The sequence below is a fragment of the Lonchura striata genome, chromosome 13 (genome assembly GCF_050655825.1).
Source record: "Lonchura striata isolate lonStrDom1 chromosome 13, ASM5065582v1, whole genome shotgun sequence".
NCBI classification, from domain to species: Eukaryota; Metazoa; Chordata; class Aves; order Passeriformes; family Estrildidae; genus Lonchura; species Lonchura striata.
In genome coordinates, this window is record NC_140715.1 from 16,180,781 (window position 1) to 16,197,561 (window position 16,781).

General features: G+C 48.0%; 1 protein-coding gene across 3 annotated transcripts in view; it reads right to left on the bottom strand.

Moving 5' to 3' along the window:
• The window catches only part of ADAM19 (ADAM metallopeptidase domain 19), a 32,928-nt gene that overhangs the window by 9,247 nt on the left and 6,900 nt on the right, over positions 1 to 16,781 (bottom strand). For 2 of the 3 annotated variants that reach the window (XM_085591456.1, XM_077786734.2), the window contains exons 4-13: positions 10,257 to 10,335; positions 9,199 to 9,275; positions 6,741 to 6,933; positions 6,244 to 6,309; positions 4,899 to 4,970; positions 3,929 to 4,095; positions 2,917 to 3,001; positions 2,531 to 2,670; positions 1,241 to 1,418; positions 321 to 410 (exon numbers count right to left, since the gene is read on the bottom strand). In XM_085591456.1, coding sequence (XP_085447582.1) covers positions 321 to 410; positions 1,241 to 1,418; positions 2,531 to 2,670; positions 2,917 to 3,001; positions 3,929 to 4,095; positions 4,899 to 4,970; positions 6,244 to 6,309; positions 6,741 to 6,933; positions 9,199 to 9,275; positions 10,257 to 10,335 — 1,147 coding nt within the window. Of the gene's footprint in view, positions 1 to 320; positions 411 to 1,240; positions 1,419 to 2,530; positions 2,671 to 2,916; positions 3,002 to 3,928; positions 4,096 to 4,898; positions 4,971 to 6,243; positions 6,310 to 6,740; positions 6,934 to 9,198; positions 9,276 to 10,054; positions 10,152 to 10,256; positions 11,081 to 16,781 lie in introns of those variants that run through there. The other variant, XM_085591457.1, reaches the window with a different exon arrangement.

Sequence of the window (16,781 nt, forward strand, 5' to 3'; positions counted from 1 at the left end):
AGTGTTTGCTCCAAGGGCTCTGTCTAGATTTCTTCTAGAGCCAATGGAGAGAAATATCATCTCTCATTTATCCCTCAGTGTTCACTCCAGCAGCACTCACAGCTCATCTTAAGATATCACAGGAGTCAATTTTACCAGCCAGAAGGAAGGACCCCACTAGTTTGATTACACTCATGGCTGTTACACCTAAAGAAAAGTCAAACCAGGTGAGGAGTTAAACTCCACATTTGGCTGTGTTTTCTCCCCTTCCCCCTCCAGTTTCCAGTTCCACTTTCCCCCCTGTTATTCCCTTTCCTCTCAGGAAAACCCAGAGCTCCCACCTTGCACTGGTGGCAGCAGCTGCCATGGGCACACTCAGCACCAGGTTTCAGGGAGCAGGTCCTGGGGTCACAGCAGGGGTTCCTGCAGTCCTGGAAGACAGGAGATGCAGCAGAGCTCACAGGGCAGATCTGAGCTGGCACTGAGGTGTTCTCACACACTGTGCATCACACACAAAGTAAAACCCTCCCTTCCAGGTTATCTCAGGGTACCCAGCACCAGCTGAATGCCAGCACTGCCCAGCCTCCCTCTGATGGGCTGATGGGGTACAACTGCTTGTGCTTATCACATCTGGAGGGTCTGGCTGCTGCTTCCAGCTGCCTTTTCTCTTCTGGGGCAAAGGATGGATTTGCAGAAGTGAGATGCAGTGCTGAGAGAAGCCCCATCGTTAACAGGACTGGAGCCATAGGTAAAGTGAATTTATATATGAAACTGCAACATCTGGAAGAATTTTTTCACTGAAAGGGTCGTTCAGCATTGGGATGAGCTGCCCAGGGAGGTGGTGGAGTCACTGTGCCTGGGGCTGCTCAAGAAATGTCTGGATGTGGCATTCAGTCCTGTGGGTCTGTTGGCAAGGTGGTGATGGGTCTCAGGTTGGACTTGATTGTCTTTTCAAACCTAAATGAATCTGTGATTCTGCGACCTAAAATCACTTTTTCATCTCCTTTTTAAATGAAGTTTTAATCACTTCTGTTCAAACCTGGACCACACCATCCCTGAGTTCTGGATGGATTGTACCACACACTGTGAAATCACATGTAATATTTTAGAACCTTGATTTACATTTACATACAGGGAAGATATTTTTGTCTCCTGCACAAAGAAAAGATGATTACAAATCACAAAACTGTATTTGCAAAATACATAATTAAAAAATTGTGTCCCACTAAGCCCTAAATGGTTGGATCTGAACAATTGTTACCTCCACCTCTCCACAGTCACACTCCTCCCCCTCTTCCAAGTAGCCATTTCCACATTTCCCTCCTCCATACATTCTTTTGGTGTCTGGCATGTTGGAGAGACACATCCCTCCACCAGACTGCAGATACTTCTCCAGCTCTTGTCTGTTGCACTGGTTGAACACCTTGGGGAATGGGTGCCTGAACACAGACAGGGTAGAAAAACATGAAGACAGGTCTGGGCAATGGTTTAGAGAAGCAAAAAGAAGCACATGCAAATCTTGACAAATGCCAAAGGACACAGGTCTCTCCCTGAAATTCTTGGAGTTGTGCTAAAGCAGGTTGTGATTTCCTGTGCCTGCACTACACAAGTGAGACTGCCCTGCAAGATTGTTTAATAATATGATGGCCTTACAAAATAACTTTGTAGAACCAAAATATGTTATATTTGACTGTGATTGCTGACAAGAATTGCTGTCCTCTCTTCCTCAATATGGGAGCTGTGGTTTATTCCCAACTGCTTGAACAAGCCTGAGAATCCAGCACTCGGCCTGTGAGACTAACTGCTAAAAATAATATTTAAATTTTCCCATCTACCACCTCATTTTGAAGAATGTGAATATTGTCTGGGACACGATTTATTAATTTCATTGGCTACAATGCCAGTGTACTCCAAGCGAGGCTGTGCATGAGTGTGGATGTTGTGTACTCTACTTGTGTGCCACTGTGCTTTCACTTCTCACCCAAATGGTTTTGGAGAAATGATGCACATAAAAGAAGATGCCTATGAAAAAACAAAAATCTATTTAAACAGAGGAAGGCTTGATGAAATGGTGAATGTGGCTTTAACTGTATGGGTTCATCTGGCATGTTTCGTGACATGAGGTACAAAAAATTATAGAAATTTTTATGCTTCCTCATCCAAAATCAAATTCTGAATTCCTATGGGCTTCTAGAGCCACTCTTGCTTCCACTTTCTCTCAAAGACTTCTTTCTTGTTAAACACAGGTTCTAAGAAACAATGGAGTATTCTTAAGAAAAGGGAACAGGGAAATTTTCCTTTTGCCCAACAGGCAACTTTCAAATGCTGCCATTATCCAAGGCCAGTCTCAGGCAGGAATCAGTTCCCTGGGAACTAGCAAATAGCTGCTGCACCATGACCAGGGTTTGTCCAACAACTTTTTGTCTATAAACACTGACTCCAGCAGGCAGCAGCAAACCCACTTTCACTCTACATTTCTAGTTCTTACTCCACCAAGGCTCTTATAACAAAGCCCTTTACATTCCTCCCTGAGCCATGAGGATGAACTCACCCAGTTGCAGAAGCCATGATGCAGCCCCCATCTGCTGCAGGGGTCCTACAGCAGCCAGCAGAATCGTGGTTCATGCCAAAATTGTGTCCCATCTCGTGGGCAATGGTAGCAGCAACACCAATGGCATTATCAGAGTGGTCCTGTGCAAGGTCAAAGAGGCACGTCAGCACCTTACCTGTGCCTGTCCTGTGCACCTCTGGGTCAGTGGGGTGAGGGAAACTTCTCATTTGTACATGTAGAAAATATCTACTGAAGGTACTCCTGCCTATAAGCAGGTGAGTGGAGAATTTCACAGGAAATAATTTCTCCCTGGGCTTTAGGAGACATGTCTCCTATGTAGTCACTGCTGGCAAGAAGATTTATATTGGGGATTGGCAATTACTTACCACGTTTACTCCTCCTGACTGGAAATCAGAGCACATGGTCATCACGGGAGCCAAGCCTACTGTGGTACCTTTGAAGGGCACACCCCTAAAATCAACCCAGAAAGAGCATGAATTGGCACTGAGGCACTCGAGGAGGCAGGCAGGGAAATGCACCCTGCAGTGCACAGCTCCTTACACAGTGTCAGGGGGACACATTGTCTTTATAGTGTCTTCCAATGCAGGATATCATAGCAGAGCTACAAAGCCTTTAGGTCTGTTTATCTTGGACTGCTAATCTGTTTTATGGGCCAGCCAGACAATCCTATTTTCCTATTTTTTATAATGGTTTGATTCCAAAAAATGCTCCTGCTGAGCTTTGCAACAAGCACAGAAAAGACTATTTCTGAATCCTTAGCTGAATACTGTTTGTGAATACTAAATTTACCATAAACCGGATATTTGCCAGCTTGGGATTCGGGGACTTGAGGGAGTAGTAGGTAACACTACTCTAGTAGTAGATAACATCTCTGAGGTGCAGCCACGCTCTGTTCCTGCCTCTGAGCTGGAATTCTGCACCACCCTGACAGCATCTTTTAAAAGGGAGCCCTGGAAATTGTGCTCAGGACATGACCAGATGGAGAGATGGAGAGGAAATACAGTAATGTTAAAGGGGAAAAAAAAAAACAACCAAAGAAAACAGGGGAAAAGGCACTGTATCTCTGCATTTCAACCCTACAGTTCTCCGACTCATCCTGGTGGATGAATTTCCATGGAAGAGGTAAGGAAATCTGAGAGCTGCTGCAAATTTTTCTTCCAATACCATCTGCATTGCTGACCAGGCAATGGATCAATGGCCCATCACTCACAGGCCATCACCAGCTGACTCCCAGCACTGGAGCTCTGTGTGTCAGTGGGATGGGTTAGGAATTGATGCTTCCCACAAAGCCACTTTGAATCCTGGAAGGATATCATGGTACAAACTGATTTCCCACTCACCCAATCCACTTGTCAGAAACAGGAGAAATGAGCTCACGTGATTAGTTGGGCATTATCATGTTTTCTGTGCAGCCTGTCTTTGCTACTCCAGGCCAGAAAGGACTTGAGGGTGGAGTAGGGATTCTCTGTTACATCACATTTATCCCCATAATTCCAGATCTCCAGCCCCACCAAGGCAATCCGGATATTCCAGGCTCTGTAAAACTAAGATACAGAAAAGAGATTATAAAATAAGGACCACAAAGTTATTTTACTGTGTTTTAAATCTCAGTTATGTACTGCTAATTGCTACTAGAGAGCCACATGTCCAGAGAAGTTGCTTCCTCTGGAAATGCATTTCAGCTTAGTGCTCAGCTCTGCAGAGAGAAATGTGCAACCACCTAAACTCAAACTGAAACAGAGACATTGAGCTTTCATTTTTGAATGACTGGCAAAGATATAATCTGAATAAACAAATACTGAAGAATGACATCATGGTTCATCTTCCAGTAGCCAAAATTCCTGAACAGAGTAAGGAGATAATCTTCTGCCATGTCAAGTACAAACAGGAGAAGCATTCATGAGTAGTGGGGTGAAGGGAGTGGTGGAAGGAGTTTAAGGGGAGCAGGAGGAGAGTAGATCTGAAAAGCAGGGAAGTTTTACTTCAATAGCACTAGATACCACTGCAGGGACGACTTCTGAAAGCTCCTTCCAGCTCTACTTCCCAGGTTTTCTACCATTTCAAGTGAATGCCTCAGTCCCTTTTCAAAAAGTATGACTTAGGTAACAGTTTTTACAGATAGGTAGTAAAACACAAGGTGCTCATGCTGGCTCCAAGGAATGGAGATCCCCCACCCTGTTCTGGATTTGCAATAACACAATTGTTTGGCAGATGCTCCCCCCAAGTCACTGGAGAGAACTGCCAAAACATTATTCTCTCTCCCAGAAATCCAGCCTTCCCCTGGCCCAATTAATTCTCATATTTCATGATCTGGGGCTTACTTTCCACCTTTCACACACAATCTCACCTTGTCTACATAATTAGCAGCCTCCACTAATTTGTTCCTTGTTGCTTCGATGCTGAAGTGGTGTTTCTGAAACTGGACAAAATGAACATGTCAGGCAGCACAAAGGCAACTGCAAAGAGCTGAAATGTGTTAAAATGAGCCACATTCTTCTGGAAATAAGAAGGTAGCTATGAAGTGAAGTCTCCCTGCACTGCATATCTGACTTAAAGCCCACCTCTACAGGTATATTCAGAATTTATCCCTGACACACCATGGCAGTGGAGCTACTCAAGTGCTGGCACACCCAAACTTATCAGTGTCCCCAGAGCTGGGGGCTGACAAAGAGCTGGCAAACGTGCCAGGTGAAGTGTGTGATAACAGGACTTCATGTTTGAGGCCAAGGCTGCTGGACCTCTCATCACATCTCACTCATCCAACCAATTTACTAAAACACCTGGCAATGAATGAGTTAATTTTAGCAAACTCACTCAAAGCATTAAAGTGGCAAAATATTCAGATTTTTGTTTAGCAGATGACAAAAACCCACTTTTCTTTTAGTGAGAGACACAGCAAAGAAGGGCAGCTAACAACAACACCGTGAGACTCTGGCCCAGTTTCTCTGATCAAATGGTGAACAACATATGGCAGTTCCTGGGTATTATGTGTTTTCTCAGTTTCCCTGGTGTCCTGCTGCCTAACAGAGAAACCAAAATAGGTTCTGCCTCTTTAGCTTTGTTCAGAATAAATTATAGCCCAGAGCACTGTGTGGTTTTCCCTACTGGAGTTTCAAGTTGTAAATTATGGATAGGACCAGCCTGGCTCCCGTCTGTGCTGGAGATTAAACAATCAGTAAAACACTGTGTGGTTTGCACTGTCAGTGTGTCTGGCCTGCTGTCCAGGCTGGGGATGGGGGAGGGATTGCTGACTTCACTCTGCTTCTCCCAGACCTATTCTGTGATCTGGAGCCTTAAAAATGTCTATTTATATATCTGCTAGCAGCTCAGAGCAGAGCACAATCATGGTTATCTTCTCTAGAGATTAAGTGTACTGCAGTTAGAAGCACACCACTCCTGGAAACCCCCAAATTCTGAAGGCAGACTCTCCCAGCCATATCTAGGACTGACCACTACTACCCTGGGAGACCAGAACTGACCCACAGCCCTCATCCAAATCTGCATCTCTCCCTGGGCCAGTGGTGGCTGCCAGGACAGAAGTGACCAAGACACAGCTCTCCCTGTCCACTGAGAACCACTGGGATTGCAAGAGAAAACTTGCTGAACCTCAGCAGCCTTCCCTGCCCCAGGAAGGAAGTGGGTGGGATGCTCTGTGCTCAGTGCTCCTTGGGTGTAAAAATCCCATTTCTTACCTCTGCATAATCAGCCACAAGCAGGAGCTCCACATACTTTGTAGCCTGCAGAGTGTCCCGTTTCACCTGCAGCAGCAGCAACACTGGGTTATTGGGTTATTCCCCCAATATTCCCCAATAAACTCTTTACAAAATATATGTAAAGGTCATTTTTCCCCAGTTTGTTTCTCACTGTCCATTCACCCCACCCCATCATGCACAGGGACCTCCAAATATGATTGATTTAGGGCAACAAGGTCAGTATAGCCACAGCAGGTGCCCAAAAGCCTGTGCTCAGCCCACCCTTTGTTCCTGTATGGGATGTAGGAACAGCTACAGCCCACCACAGTCCCCAGCACTCATTTACTTCCCTGCTGGAGCCACTATTTCACAACCACCATGGAAACCCCTCCTAAATGCTCTTCACTTTCTCAGCTTTGCTCCTAGGGGACAGCAGGGCTGGGAACAAGTGGGATATTTGGAGCATCATGCACGGACTCATGCTGAGCCCTGCTCACCCTCTGGCTTGGTGATTTCATCCCAGTTGTGAAGTTCCTGAGCCAATCTTCAGCTGCATCCCCAGTGCCCTGGTGGCCACAAGCTCCTCCTTGCAACCTCAGGTTGTCCACCCTGTAAATCAAGTGCTGGTTTGGGCTGTCAGGAGCTGGCTCCAAGATATAGCTGGAATTGCTGTTCAGTATGATAAGACCTCTGTTGAAATGGGAAGCAATAAAAGGGAAAGTTGATTACTATCACAGCAACTGGAGAGAAATCCTTCTGCTGCTGCTGAGCTCCCATCTGACTCTGGCAAGACATTTATCCTTACCAGGCCAGTCAGCTCATTCATTAAAAGGGTGGGAATATTTTGAGTTCAGAGGGGGAAATCCCTGAGCTTCCATATATTAAAATCCATTCAGTGCGTCTCAGACATTGAGATGCTGTTGGAGCATGTGCTGCAACCTGAGAAGTTTAACTTACAGCTTTTTCTTTAGGGGCAGTGGAAGCTTTTCTACCAACAAAAGAAATCTGCCTTTAACAGACCTGACCTAAAAAATGTGAAGACTTTGTTTGCCAACAGAAAAAGCAGAGTTCTCTCTGGGTCATGTACATACCCAGATGGTTCTAGATTTCTCAATGAGCATCTTACAGCCAGGAGAGCTGGAAATCTGTTTGTGATGCCCTCTAGATGTGTGGTTTAATGAGCACCACCCACAGCTCAGAGAACAGCCACGTGTGCTCAGCTCCTGTGCCTCCCCAGCAGTTAGAAGAAGATGTCAAGGAGCTGCCAGCAGACACTGACAGCTCAGGGGTGCAGGAAGCCTCTCACAGCACACTGAACATCTCTGTCCCTCTGGAAAGCAGAGCCTAGGAAAACACAGGCTGGCAGAAGCATGGTACACCTGCGACTGCTTTTGCTTTTGGAATATTTATTGCAAGCCACAGGTGGCTGCACTGTCCTGTTTATCTCACTGGGCCCTTTGGCCTGTGCTACACTCACTAGGATGTCTCAGGTTTGCTTTGGCAGGGGCTGTTTCCTGGCTGGAGCCAGTCCCATCAGCACAGCTTCCAGCAGGGCTCCAGAGCAGATGACCACTAATGTCAATAAAGCCCGTGTGATGTTTTGGAAACAAACTCTGAGCTGGTGTAAATGAATGCAGCTCCTTGGTCACAGCAAACTGCTTCATTTACTCCTGGCTGAGGATACAGACCCCCTTTTCCAGCCAAAGACTCCATTACTCCCAAAATAAAGGTTTCACACACATAGCCCTGGCATCAGCTGGGGAGAAGCAAGAAAGCAGGGCTCACACCGCAGAAGGGAGCTCAGACCTGAAGACTTTTCCCCAAAACACACAGAAAAATTGCCAGCTGTGAGAGAGTGGGAGAAAGTTTCTGCACAGGTGTAGAGCATTGGGCTGGGATGTGGTGAATCCTGTCCCTGCCTGTGACAGATGCAGTCCCGAGCCACCAACAAGAGTCTTTTGCTGCAGTGGACCCAAATTTAATCATTGCACAGTCCACACTGGCAGCACACAGGGAGAACGGTCCTGGAGCTGCTTAGGAGGCCATGGCTACCAATGACACCCCAATTTCTGCATTTTCTACAACATCCCCCTTTTCATGCCCAGGTAGGGTGACCTTTGAGAGCTGCTCCATCCACTCAGAGGGAATCAGGCTGCTGGGAGAAGAGCTCGGGAGGCAACACCTGAGCAGGGGCATTCCCAGGGGTATTCCCGGGGGCATTCCTGGGGCATTCCCGGGGGCATTGCTGGGGGCATTGCCGGGGGCATTCCCAGGGGATTGACAAGGGCATTGCCAGGGGCATTCCCGGGGGATTGATAGGGGCATTGACAGGGGCATTGCCAGGGGCATTCCAAGGGAATTGACAGGGGCATTCCTGGGGCATTCCCAAGGGCATTCCCAGGGCATTGACAGGGGCATTGACGGGGGGCATTGACGGGGGGGCATTGACGGGGGAATTCCTGGGGCATTCCCGGGGGCATTGCCAGGGGCATTCCCGGGGGTTTGATAGGGGCATTGACAGGGGCATTGCCAGGGGCATTCCAAGGGAATTGACAGGGACATTTCTGGGACATTCCCAGGGGCATTCCCAGGGAATTGACAGGGGCATTGACGTGGGGCATTGACGGGGGCATTCCTGGGGCATTCCCGGGGGCATTGCCAGGGGCATTCCCGGGGGTTTGATAGGGGCATTGACGGGGGCATTCCTGGGACATTCCCAGGGGCATTGCCAGGGGCATTCCAAGGGAATTGACAGGGGCATTGACAGGGACATTCCTGGGGCATTGCCAGGGGCATTGCCAGGGGCATTCCCGGGGCATTGACAGGGGCATTGACAGGGCCATTCCGGGAGGGCATTCCAAGGGAATTGACAGGGGCATTCTCAGAGTCATTTTCAGGGGCATTCCCGGGGCATTCCCGGGGGCATTGCAGATTCCAGCATCCCCAGGCACTCACCGCAGCCCCCGGCAGGCGCTGAGCGAGACGCTGGAGCGCTGCCAGCCGCGCACGACGCCGTGGTAAAAGCAGTGCTCCTGCAAGGCAGAGAGGAGGCAGGGTTGGCGGTGCTCAGCCGGCATGGACACGGCTCAAGGGACACATTTAGGCGTCGCCGAGTCCCCTGCGAGCGCTGCCGACACTCCGCTTGCCGCTCCCCCTCCGCTGCATTCGGCAGCTGGTTATCACCGCTACATCTCCGTGACTCCGCCGCGAAATTTGGCCTTTGCGCCTGTGCCAGAGCATCAAACAGCATCAAGCAGCTCCTTGTTGCCAGAAAAAATTGAGAGCTTTGAATCCCCCCGGGAAGGACCCGGATGGTTGGGGCAGACCCCAGGATTTCTGCCCGCAGCCCCAGGGAGGGCAACACCGTGGGCAGTGGGGGTTGCTGGTGGGACAAAGGCAGCCTCTGGCAGGGACAAGGAGGCTTTGGGGCAGAAACGCCAACATATTCATTATATCCCTTCCCCTCACCCCGGGGCAGCAGTAGGAAAGATGATCTCATGGGGATTTTATCTCTTATTTTTGCTTTGTGACCAATGCACATCTTTGTGCTGCTGCAGCAGAGGCAGCCAAGCCTGTGTGAGATCAGTAATTTATGGGGTTTTTACTGAACGGGAGCTGGCTTAGAGGGGCTGTTTTCCCCAAAGGCTGGGAAGGTCCCTGGTGTGGGGAACAGGGTAGCAAAACTAAAAGCAAGAGGGTGAGCAGTGTGAGGAATAAACAATTCCCCAGCACCCAGAGAGAGGGGAGCAATGCTGGCTGCTGACCTTGGCTCTTATAACAGAGCTCAGGCAAAACAGAAAGATGTTTTTACCATTTTTGGGGGATGGAGCAGCTTTCCCACTGGAACCTCCCAGATCAGAAAGCTGGACTGCCTTCCCCTTTAGCTTTAAGCTGTGGGGATCTGTGCCCTTAAAAAAAACCGAAAAGGCTCAGGAGGAGGAGGTTCACCTGCTTGTCCAAGCCCCAGCCTGGGGGGCCATGCAGGCACAGGAGGGAAGGGTCTCTGCACTCACCGTGTGGCTCAGGGGGATGCTCTGGGCTCGGCCACTCTGGCTGTAGTGGGTCTCAGTGTAGCCTGGGGCAAAGAGGTTTCTGCAGACACAGTGGAGGGGGTGAAAGAAAGGTAAATTTAAAAATCAAGGTGGTAAGACCTTCCTTTTGATCTGGATTTCTGCTTCTTAGGGGGGCTGGAAAATCAGCTGGATCCAGCTCTTTCTGAAGCCAGTGTAAATATTCCTGCTGCTGTGAACCACTGCTGTGGATTTGGGACAGTCTGTGCTTTCACCCATAGTGTGAAACTACCTGCAACACCCTGAGAGGGCAGGTGAGAGACAGGGACTCACAGGACACCAGCTGTGCTCTGCTCTCTGCTCTCAGCGTGTCCCTCCTGCCAGGACTCATTCAGGGAGCAGCCCCTGGTGGCCCTGGAGCCATGGGACCCACGGCAGGACAATCCCCATGGGCTGTGTGACCTGTGCAGAGCACAGTGTGATGGCACAGGGTCAGGAGGTGGGAGCACAGCTGACCTGGCCACTTCCATCTCTCCACTGCCCTGGCAGGAGCTGAGCACCTCTCACGGAACACATCCGCTCCTGGAAGGGCCCCACAAGCCATCTAAGTGCTTTTCCAAGCCATTTATTAAATTAAAACAATAACAGAGAGCCTGTCCCTGAGTTCAATTATACACCAGGATCCAATTCCAACAGCTGCAAGTAAACAATTCAATTTTTACACGAGGACTTTTAAAGCCCCAGCATCCCAACCTAATCACTGACCCTTAATGGGTACAAGTTTCTTTCTATTGCCAAATTATGCCCCAGATATACTGGGGCATAACAAATTAATAATAAAATAAATACTATAAATATAAAATAATTATTAAGAATATAAATATAATTAATATATAATATAAATAAATTTATAATATAAATTAATAGCACCAAGTCCCATATAGCAAACACAATACAGGCCATATCTGAGTGCTGGTGTGAGTCGTCAGCTCAAACCCAGACTGTCTCCACTGCCCAAATCTGAGAACAATCATAAATCAATCTGTATCTGCTTTTCAGCTGCTGCCCAGAAGTTGGTTCACATTTTTGTTATAGGAAAATGCTGATTCCCAAATTTGAATCTGTTCATGTCATCCCCATGTACACAATATTCTTCCTGTCTTCAACCCAGGTTCAGACCAAAAGTCTATAAAAGGAGCTCCTGTGCACTGAATAGAAAGCATTTTGATTTTGTTCCAGAGGAAACAGCCTTCTCCTTCTTTTTAAACATCTGCATTTGCTAAACAGTGATGTAAGAAGTACAGCAAGTCAAGATCTGGGCCAAACCAAGAAGGCCATATCCTGTGTCCATCTCAGCAGCCATAAAATATAGGTTTAAAGCCATTTTTAAAAACAATAGTTTGTCTTGAAAAAATCTGGAGAAGGATCACAGAATATGCGCTGTGTTGAAACACTCCTGCAGCAACCCCACGGTGCTGTCAGGCCACCAAAGTGCCACATTTGCCACCCATGAGGATGCCACATGCACTCTGGGCAATGTGTTGTCACATGCAGCTGCAGCTCAATCCCTTTGCATCCCTCTTTAAAGCATGTCATGTGCCAGATTTTAGAACTAAACTACTACAAAGTAGCAAAAAAAAGTTTTCTTCTTTTCTTTGCCTGATTTCTTTAAGCTGGATGAAGAAAGCTGTATCACAAAGGTTTTTCCATCTTGGCTTTTGGAACCTGTCGGTCAGATCTTATCAACTTTGAAAGCATCTCTGCTTAAAAAAGGGACTGGGTGCCTGTGATATCTAATTAAATTACACCAGAACAACAGGAAACAAAACCTTTTATCAGTGTTTGAAAGTGCTTCACCCACCTGGCATCCAAGGGCTCAGACAGCTGAACAAGTACCCACAGCTTAACAACAGACAACTGTGCCACTGTTGTGTCTGATAGCATCTGATGTCAGGAAAACAGCAGCTTTTATCTCCACTTTGAAAGTTCAGCATAGCCCAGAAAAGCTCATTTTGTGTCTTTCTGATGTGTTAATTCTTATCGCCAGATTCTGACAGTGATCAGAAGGCAAGGTTTCTTTGTTCAGCTGTCCCAGGTCTGTAAACCCAAGATAAGCAACATCCCACAGAACATAACTCCATCTCCCTGACTGCAGCAGCTTGCTCAGCAAGGGTGCAAGAAACAAATATTTAATCACCAGATTGCATTAACTGGCAGGAAATTGCCTTGAGCAATGCTCTGGCAGGTATCTGGTCTGTGTCAGGGGCAGAGAGTAAAGCAGTGTGATCTGCCCTGTGCCATTACAGCCAGACACCAGCCCGTGGATTTCAGTAGCTGAGGCTTTGCACAGCCTGCTTGCTTCATTCCCAAACAAGCACGCTTGTGTTTTCCTCCTTCTCCTTTATTCTTGGAAAGCATTAGCCATGAATAGCCACTTGATGTCCCCTTCAGCATCCCCGGGAGGCTCCTCAGAGCTGCGACTCCTGCCCAGGGAGGGCACAGGATGAGGCCACTCAGCACAAGGGGTGTGCACATCCCTTCCCACCCCAACACTCGGGCTCCAGCCCCTCCTAGAGCGGATTTAGGAGCTTTGCCTGAATTTTTAGGGATATTTAGGCAACTGCTCTGCTGAAAGCCTTTGTCATCTCCATGTTGCAACTTGCAAGCCTCTCTGCACCAGTTGACTCCTACTCCACACCACAGGGTCCCTAAGAAAAGTCCAGTTTCTTATTCTGAGCTTGAAACAGTCCTATTTTGAAGGCAGGTCCCAGCCATAATGCAGGAGTGTCCTGGAACTCTTGCAGCACTGCCAGAAAGGACTATCACAGGGGATTGCACAAGGTGTGGTGGGGAGGGCAGTGAGGAAAGAGGAAAAACAAGATAACATCTTGCAACACCCTTGGTGTCTTATTTTGAGCCTGTAAACTTTCATACCCCACCCAACTCACTTCTTTTGCAAGCACCAAGCTTTCCACCAAACTGTAAATAAACAGCAAAGAAAACTTCCTGTCACCAAGAGTGCAGCAGAGTTATCAGCCAGTCTTGACTCATTTCCACATGTACCAGTTGCTGGATAAATAGCAGAGAAACATCCATACCCCAAAACTTTCTCTGCCATAATTTCAGGACAACATCCCTGCCAGGCTGACCAGCTGATTCCAGGGGAGCTCAGCCCTGCAAAGCACTGATGGAAATTTCCAGAAACAGAGTTCACCTCCTTGCTGGCAAGGGAAAGTCTAAAAAAAATGGCACAATTTGGTTCTTTCCTCTCAGTTACATTACATGCCTCTGTAGTGACCACTTCTCCAGCAGCTCACGCTGAAGTTGCAAAATTCTGGATGCAAAATAACATCACTTAAAGGCTTCTGAGATCCAGTCAGGCAGCTGGCAGATCGCTAGCACACATCATCTTCCTAAAAGGAAGCACTGAGTCTCTCATTAGAGGAGTTATCAGCATGAAGAATTGATGAAGTCAGAGAAAAAGCTGGTTGGGATGAGAGCACCCTTCTTTGCTAAAGCTGAGAGCAGCTGCAGCCGCTCTGGGGCCAGGGAAAGCTGCACACACCTTTCCAACAGGGAGCAGCTTTCAGCAGGACCAGTCAATCCCCAAGACCCAGCTCAGCCTCCAAGCTGAGGGTGGAATCGCCTGCTCCTGGCAGGGTTTGTTCCCTGGGAAGCCCTGGGAGCCAGGTTGAACGCAAGTGAGGAAGCCAAAGGAGGGAGAGTGGCTCAGTGCCATCATGTGCAGATGGCCCGAGCGGCTCCTGCTGATGGTCCTGGAGCCGTGCTGGTCCCGCTCCAGCCTGTCAATGATCTCATTGTTTGACACAGAGCCCTGCCCCCTGTGCAGCACAGGCCAGCCTGGCTCTGCTGGGACGGGGGTCACACTTCACTCATGGACTCGGATGGTTCTCAGCAGGACGGGTGAGGGCGCGGGGCAAACGCAGCTCTCTTGGCAGGCAGCTGTCCCTGTGGCACTTGGGGACAGGGAGAGGACGTGGCTTTCAGCTCATCTGGCTGCTGCTGAGGAGCAGAGGAGCAGCTGGAGGAAGAGGGGCTGCACGGCACACCCAAACACTCCCAAAAACAGCAGAAGGAAAGCTGGGGCCCTGGTTGCATGACCATGTCCTCTTGAGGGAGTGCATATTTCCCAGCTGCTCTGGAGAACCTCACCCCTATTTTCCTGATAAATGGGAGCAGTTTTGCCTATAAAACATCACTTGTCAGCACAAGCCCAAGAGGAGCTCAGGGCTGCCATGAACACACTCAGTTACACCAGCCTGAGATCACCCACAGGCACCCAGAGTGCCCAGCAGCACTCTGATGTTCTTCCTAATTAGAGCAAGAAGAACTTTTAATAATTTGGTCCCATCAGCAACCTTGTTTGGATTCATTTTACAGAGGGGCTAGTCTGCATGGACAGCTGCCAGTTTAGAAACACCCAGCAGTGTCTAGGAGATGGACATGGTTTTTATTTCCTCCTAATAAACAAAAGCCAAATGGTCCATGAAGCTCTCATGAGAAACATTGACATTGATTTTTCAGTCATGGGACCAAGAAAAGTGGAGCCTGCAGTCTCTTACATCTCATTCCCTGTCCCTTTCCTCAAATCACAATAAATCTGTCCAGCCAGGCTGACTGCATCTGGGGGTGGAGGGAATTGATTTTCCCAAGAAACTTTAGACATGAGATTTCCATCTACAATTTGTGGTCCCACTCCATTGCCTCTCAACAGGATCCAAATAGGGTATGAAGGGGAATGTGAACTCTTGCCTCTCAGTCACATAAATGTTCCCTAAAGCCAGAATTTATTATCAAAACCTGAAGTGGCCCCATCTAGAACACACCAACACATGACTCATGACAACACAAGCAGGCAGGCCTGTTTTCCATATCCACCACTAGTGGGAAATGGGAGATTTCAAGCCTCTGGAATATTGCAGTCAAAACCTGGCACTTCATAAAACCAATGAAATCCATTTATTTTTCCTTGATGAGTTCCATCCAGATGAATCCTGGAGCTCTTAAGCTCCCTTCCTCTAGAGCTTTTGCTAAGAACATTTTTATTGTGTAAACACAGCAGTTTGGAAGGAAAAAGTGGCTTTCCAACTATTGAGGTGGAACTAAACAAGCCATTTTTAAGGTCTGGGAAAGCATCACAGACTAAAGAGTCTCCATCCCCTTCTCCCACCCACATCATCTGTGACATTCACTGTAAATTGTGTTACAGGACCCAAGCAAGATTTATCACCTAGACCCTTGACTTACCAATAGGAACCATAAAGGTTACCCAGAGAGGAAAAAGGAAATGAAATAAATGGAAAACTGGCTGATAATGAGTCAGTGCACAAAAGGTTTAAAAGGCTTAATTTCCCAGTCTCTTCCTCTCTGCCCCACACAGAGGAATCACTGAATATCCTGAGGGAATCAGGAAGCTGAAAAGCAGCTGTGGCTTTCCAGATCCCACCCCTGTTTTTCTGATGATTCCAAGAGACAGTAGAGCAGGATAAACTCAATTTCCCCTTTGCATAACCCTTAACCCCTGCCTATGAAGGAAGTCCATTAGACACTGATGATGTGTAGCCCACCAGTGGAATAATCTCATATCTCTTTCCTGCTCAGAAATGGGCAGCAACTTCCTCACTCAGCTGGTAGGAGAGGCCCTGGAAATGTGCAAAAGCAGGAAACTCTGGAATACAGGTGACACACAGATCTTTTCCTGCACCACTGAGAGCACCAGGCTGGGTGGGAGCACTTGTCACCTACCCAGGTGGGGCAAGCAGAGCTTGGAAATGATGCTGCTCCCTATCAGAGTGGCCTAAAACCAACTTTCTGTTGGCTCCTGAGGTCAGAGCAGATGAGCTCTGGACCTCTTTTGCTGTGTCCTCAGGCAGTTCTTGCACATCTCCACGGGGGCTTTGTCACCCAGTGCAGTGGCAGAATAAGGAGCTGGAACAAACAGCCCCAGGCTGTCCCAGGGATTCACACACAGGAGGGACACCCCCTGGAGAAACCTCCAAAACCCTTGGCAGTTGAGAGGGCCTTTCCCAAGAATGTTCTTCCCATGAGAGACATGAGAATAGAAGGGAGAAGAAGAAAGAAGGGATAAGAAAGAAGGTAGAAGAAAGAAGGGATAAAGGAGGTCTTTTTGCTCCCTTTACTTCACTGAGGTGAGAAGACAAATTCCATACAGGTTTCTGCTGTGCAAGTGGGAGCTCTCCTCTTCACTAAGAAAAGGCTCACCCCAGGCAGTGCCACACACATTGAGAGGCTCTCAGCCTGTCCCTGCTTGGCTCAAAGCTGCTTTTTATTAACAAATGCAAATGCCTTTTTAAAAAAGTCACTTTTCATCCAAGGCTTGCAACTCAGATTCTTCCGCTCCTAAGCCCCAGCCAAATTTAAAGCTGCTTTATAGGCAACTCTCCATATATTTGTTGTTTGTGCAGCTTTGAGCTTTCCAATCCCACAGCTGCAGGACATGGATTTGAGTCATTTAAAACAAGCCAAAGTCATTTGAGTGATATATTT